Below are 5893 nucleotides of genomic sequence, written 5' to 3'. Positions count from 1 at the left end.
ATTATTTTCTCCACCCATAAAATGATAAATGTCTATTTTTCCTTTTTATTTGTCTACAAAAATATGCACTTTATTTACAACAACAATACAATTATACACTTTTTTTTTAATTTATATTTAAAACCTCGTAGTTAGTTACTATTTCATTACTACTACTTAAAACACTGAATTCATCTAATTTTTTTCTCAACTTATTTATGTCATAATTAATTTATATTCAATCAATATAATAGTATATGTCAAACCCATATGAACATGAACCGAGGAAATGATCAGTACAATATATCATATAGTTATATGCAATACAACCCAAAAAAGAAGCATGTGATACAATTATCTGTATTTGAAGCATTTTGAATGTCTTGAGCACACGTCAATTATTTCTTAGCATATGTAATAAGTTAAATACTATTGTAAATATATATTTATTAAGACAAAAACTCTGGCAGAAGTAAAAGAAAATTTGAAGAATTTTATGAACTAATTAATAGTCCATTCGAATGAAGTGGCTTATATAATAACAAACAAAATTGTCACAAACACTAATTGATCCATGAAAGTTGACTGGAACAAAGGCAGATACATGTATTAATCTTATTCATGTATACCAACCAAAATAATAACTGGTTTCTCCATATTACAATATATCACAATCATCTATTATCTGCAAATACAAAATTAATATACATCCCCAAGCAAATCTTTCAAAAAAGAAAAACCTAAGACTATATTGTAAGAACCACAAATTGGCCCTCCTGAAATGTATACATACATACATACGTACGTACATATATATATATATATATATATGTATAGATGTCGTAGATGTAGATATACTATCTAAGCTTCTTTCCTTCTCTACACTATCATTCAATCCCCCTTTATCCTAGCAATAAGGGATAGGGAAAAAAAATAGTGAAGATCAAAGATTCTTAATTTCTGGCATTTGCAAATACCTCGTACTGAATCTGAATCTGCATCCAGCCTAGCTAATCTTCCATGGATTTTGTATCAAGCTACGAAGTCCGGCAGCAGCTGCGCGGCGAACCTCTTGCGGTTCTGAATGTTGATGTTTTCGTACACATTGGCTGAGTGTGTGTTTGCAGGTGCATTCATGGTATTGAAGTCGTTGGTTTCCCCGATTTCGACACCTCGTCCGAGCTGCATTGTCTGATTCGGGAGAAATGTCTGGTGGGCTCTCGACATCGACAAGTTTTCGCAGTGGGGAAGGCCTAATGTAAGAGAAACACCGTTGCCGGAATACGGCGCTGGAAACTGCTCTGCCCCGAATCTCCCGAGCTCTCCGATCGGATACGATCCAAATCCTCCGATGAAGTTTGTCGGCGCTCCCATTAATGTGAACCCGTCTCTGCCCTGCCTGTCGCCCCCGAACTTCATCGACATTTGATCGCCACTGCCGTCGGCGTCGCCGTGTTTCGATTCCATGGTCATTGTCGGGATGGCGGTCGGGGAGTGTAGCATTTCGCCGCGCAGCTTCTTCGGGCTCCCCTGCGCGATGCTGTCGATGTCGGATGAGCCTATGAGGTTGAATCCTGCGATGGTCCGCATTGCGGACGGCGACGTGGAATTAGCGGACATGGACATTCCGGGAGGAGTTGTGTGGGTGATGGGGTGGTTGTCGGAATGTTTCTTGGTCGGAATCTGAGTTGGCGGCGGGGGAGGAGCAGCTGCGGATTTGGAGGATGAATCTTCATTGTGGTCACTTTTGCTGATCGTCTTGACGTCTGATCCGTTCTTGTCGTTATCCTTCATCTCCTCCATGTACATCTCCTCCACCATCGGCTTCCACAGCCGAACTCGGGCGTTGATGAACCAGTTCGACACCTGGATCAATGTTTTACGACATTGCAATCAAGTTCAATGATGGAAGTTCAAATTTCATTACAACTTTAGTAAAAATATACCTGACTTCTAGTGAGCCCTGTCTGTTTAGCAAGCATGAGCTTGTCCGAATCTTTGGGATAGCTGAATTGAATTGAATTGCAGAGAAAATGAATTCATTCAATCGATGAATCGGAGAATCATAAATGATTTCAATTAAGACAAACGAACTTACGGGTGGAGGAAGTGTTCGAAGAGCCAGGCTCGAAGAACGGAAACAGAACGTTCCGGAAGGCCTCTCTGGGGTCTCCAAGCATTGTGCTGGATCATTCCCAATTGCTGCAATGCCCTCTGCTGCCTTATCTGGTTGTCGACGTATTTGAGCCGCGACCCCTCGATTTTGCCCTCCAACCCGTCTTCTTCGCCTAAGGTCTTGCTGGCAGCGCGGATTTGGCCGAGGATTGCGTCTTTCAGGCACCGGAATTGCTTTGAGATGGTTTGTAAGGCCAGGGCAGTGTAGGTTTTGGCAGAGCCAATTCCGGCAGCTTGTTCGAACCAGGAGATCACAATCTGCATTTGGTGATGGTATTGTCTGTACCTCTGCTCCACCTTCAACGTCATAGATTCAGACAAAGTGAGCAAGTTTAGAAACATCATTGATTCGTGTGAGTGTGTGTGATGGAGACATGACTAAGGCTTTTCAATTCAATTCAATTGCTCTTGGATCTATCTATCTATCTATGAGTTGCGACACGTCCAAGTTATAAATTTTTTGCTGGAGAGGCTGCTTTCGAAACTTTACGGTCAGAAAACGAAATGGAAATAAAATCGGAAAAAAGCTGTTTGAGTATGTCAGCAATATCATGAATACCTCATCAAGTTTGTTTTCCTTTTTGATACACATAATTTGGCACACCGACAGCCTTACCTCATCAAGCATGTTAACAAGCTTTGCTTTCTTCATCTGAATTTCCTGTCTGTCTGCTGTGGTCAGCTCCGCGCCGCGTTTTGCGCTCCCGCCGCCGTCTGCTCCGCTTTGCCCGTCTCCACTCACGGCGGCGCCGGCGGAATCTCCGGCGTTCTTGGCCTGGGACGCGTTGGTCCCCTTCGATGATTCCGTGGCGGCCTTGGCCCCCTTCCCGACGCTGACAACTTCATCTAGAAGCTCCTGTGCTGCTTTCAGGTATTTGGAGCTCAACAGCACACTCTGCACTCCATTGACGCCGTTGGAAACTCCGGAAGCTGAGGAAGGAGACCCACCGCACAGCCTGACATCCTCGCCGGCGCCGCGGGGGGGCGAGGAGACGGCGGTAACCAGTGGCTGCGACGGCAGCTCCCTTTCCGGCCGGAAAGTCCCGAATCCGGGGGGTTGGGGCTGCTGCGAGGAGAGGCTCAAGGAGAGACCCTGCTGGGCGCGTGTGATTTCACGCGCCGCCCCTACATCGACCGGAAGGTTGTAAAGATTGTAGTGGAGACGCGGGAGGAATCCATGGATGCCGGAGACATCCTGCGGCGGGGGATCTGGGGGCGACGCTGCGGATGACGGAGCGGCGCTTCCTTGGAGGGGTATGCCGACGAAGTGCTGCGTCTGGGACGGCGGCGCGTGGGAGAGGTGCTGAGCGTTGTTCCCCGGAGAATTGGAGTTTAGGAATACGAAATTGCTGCTGGGAGGCGGAGGCTGCGGCGCTTGGTTGTCGGAGTATCCAACGTAGGCAGGATTCATCAGAATCAGCGTCTGTAACCCATCGCCGCCGCCTTGAATTTCTGAATTCCCATGGAAATACGTCGCCATAGATCCTGGAAATTATACCCTAATTCTAAATTACTGTGCCTGCAATCAAATTGTGCAAACAACACACCAAAATTAATAAATAAATAAATAATTCAATCAACTTATATTTTATATACATATATTATTACAGCACAATCAAAATTCCAATTCGAAACACAAAATTAAAGATCAATTAATCATATCATACCTGATGGTGTGAAAACTTTATGTGACTGGAGAGTTCTCAAATCATTCGTAATTCAGTGAGAGAAAAAGAAACAAAGAAATTAAACTGCTGTTCTTGAGAAAGATTGGGAGAGAGAAATATCCTCCTAATAATTGTGATCACTGTTGGAGTCCTGCACAGCAAAATTCAAAAAATAATTATACTACGAATGATTACTGTCCTAAACCAGAAAGTCTAACAAACAGTACAATTATCTGCAAAACCTCAATCCTCTGTAGAAAAGAAGTCTAGACGACTTTCCATGGTGTATAGTATAAATCAAGAAACTGGTAGTATAATAAAAGCACACAATATATATGTATGACACAGTAATCTGAATCTGGTCGAAGCTGATCGATGATGATGGGGCACACAGAAAGGTGAAGAAACCATGTTCTTCCAAAAGAGATGGGGATCGTGGAGGGAGAGAAGAAACCAAAAGACAGATGTGAAGATGTATTAATAAGGAAAGGAGGATAGAGTGGAGAAGAAAGGGATTGGTTAAGTTAATACTAAGGGGGTACCTGCAGGTGTGATGGAAATTTCAGTTTGCACGTGTTGGATATCATCACCATCTGCAAATCAATGAACCAAAAAGGAGATCGAATTTAGTGTAGACTGAGACAGAAGAAAGAAGAAGAAGAAGAAGAAGAAGAAGATGATGATGAAGAAGAAGAAGAGAGAATTCAACTAAGGACACATACAACATACTAAGAAGCTAGAGACTTACAAGGGCTATACAGATATAGATAGGCTTTTTTTTATGTATGTATGTGTGTGTGTATGTACCACTTCTACTTTCTTCACTCAAAAATCCATGGCTGCGGTGTTGCTTCAGCAACCACTCTCAGATAAGGAAAAAAGACAACATAAACAAGTGAGAAGAGATGGAGCTTAAAAGGCTTGGAAAAAGATGCCCATCTTTATTCACTCATTTATCCGCACAAATTTAATTATGGCTCCATCTTTCTCTTTCTATTTTCCTTTTTCTTTTCCTTTTTTCTTAAATATATATTTCACCACAAAAAAAAAAAAGAAAAATTAGAAAATTAAAACAAGGAAAGGAAAGAAAACTGGTTCTTGAAGAAAAGTATTTGTAGTGAGGATTGATTTCATGCCTACATATTTATGATCATACTGTGTACTTCTTCTTTCTTTTTTTAATTTTTTCTTTTTCAATTAATATATATATATATATGTTTTTTCACATATGATTGGGTTTAGTGTAAATAATTTTATGGGCATAGCTTTTAGGGATGAAGTACCTGCGAGTAGATCAAACAAGGGAGCTCCACTGATTTGACTGACCCATTTCCTTTCCAAATCATTCGATGCAGCAGCAGAAGCAGCAGTCTTATATCAGTTCCAAAGAAAAATTAATAAACCCTTTCCCTTTAGTATTTCTCTTTTTCTTCCTTTTTTATTATGAGAAAAAGATGTGTGGGATTTGTGTGTTTGTCATGAAAATGCCATTTGATGATCTGATCGTGGCGTGGTGTCAGAAGATGGATAAATACACATACATACAGACACCTTCAAGAACGAGGAAACGTCAACATTATTAGCTAAGGCATAAATATAATATAATCACTACACCGTGAAGAATTAATAATATGAATATAAATAAATAATGATAATAATAAGAAGAAAGGGTAGAAAGATACAGTGGAGATTGTAATGATGATGATCTATATATTGCTTCACTTGGGTTTTTTTTTTTTTTTGTAAATAAATAAATAAATTTTAATTTAATTAAAGAAATCAAGAGAAGAGGGGTCCCCTAGTTCATTATTGATTTCTCTTTTGTCTTTTTGGTTTGATTTTTATTTATTTTCCCGGGGTTTAATCTCTATATTTATTTCATTTGTGTGGTGGATATTAGAGTTTAAAGATAAAGCAATTTAAATGCTAAGGAAAGAGGGACCAACTACTATAACACCTACTTAATGCCCTAAAAAGCTTTTCTTTTGTTATCTTCTTATATTTATATATATTGTTGTGTTCAACCAGCAAAAACAAAATAATATTTATATACACACATACATATAAAATAA

At 40.5% G+C, this 5893-nt stretch overlaps 1 protein-coding gene across 4 annotated transcripts; it reads right to left on the bottom strand.

Annotated features, from left to right (window-relative positions):
- Positions 1-565: 565 nt before the first annotated feature.
- LOC127251677 (BEL1-like homeodomain protein 1) lies at positions 566-5123 on the bottom strand. Of its 4 annotated transcripts, none has more exons than XM_051275486.1 (7): positions 5105-5123; positions 4364-4414; positions 3822-3972; positions 2771-3673; positions 2078-2451; positions 1926-1986; positions 566-1845 (listed from the first exon to the last, which is right to left on the bottom strand). In XM_051275486.1, exons 4-7 carry the CDS (start codon positions 3632-3634, stop codon positions 1012-1014), a joined length of 2133 nt encoding a protein of 710 aa, XP_051131443.1. In that variant the 5' UTR covers positions 3635-3673; positions 3822-3972; positions 4364-4414; positions 5105-5123; the 3' UTR covers positions 566-1011. The 4 variants fall into 4 exon arrangements, with proteins under 4 accessions (XP_051131443.1, XP_051131441.1, XP_051131442.1 ...); XM_051275484.1 differs by lacking the exon at positions 5105-5123 and adding an exon at positions 4570-4783; XM_051275485.1 differs by lacking the exon at positions 5105-5123 and having other exon boundaries at positions 4364-4562.
- Between the last annotated feature and the right edge of the window lie 770 nt (positions 5124-5893).

The sequence above is a fragment of the Andrographis paniculata genome, unplaced genomic scaffold (assembly GCF_009805555.1).
Source record: "Andrographis paniculata isolate CXL003 unplaced genomic scaffold, ASM980555v1 Contig45END, whole genome shotgun sequence".
Lineage (NCBI taxonomy): Eukaryota > Viridiplantae > Streptophyta > Magnoliopsida > Lamiales > Acanthaceae > Andrographis > Andrographis paniculata.
This window is presented reverse-complemented; position numbering and strand designations above follow the sequence as displayed.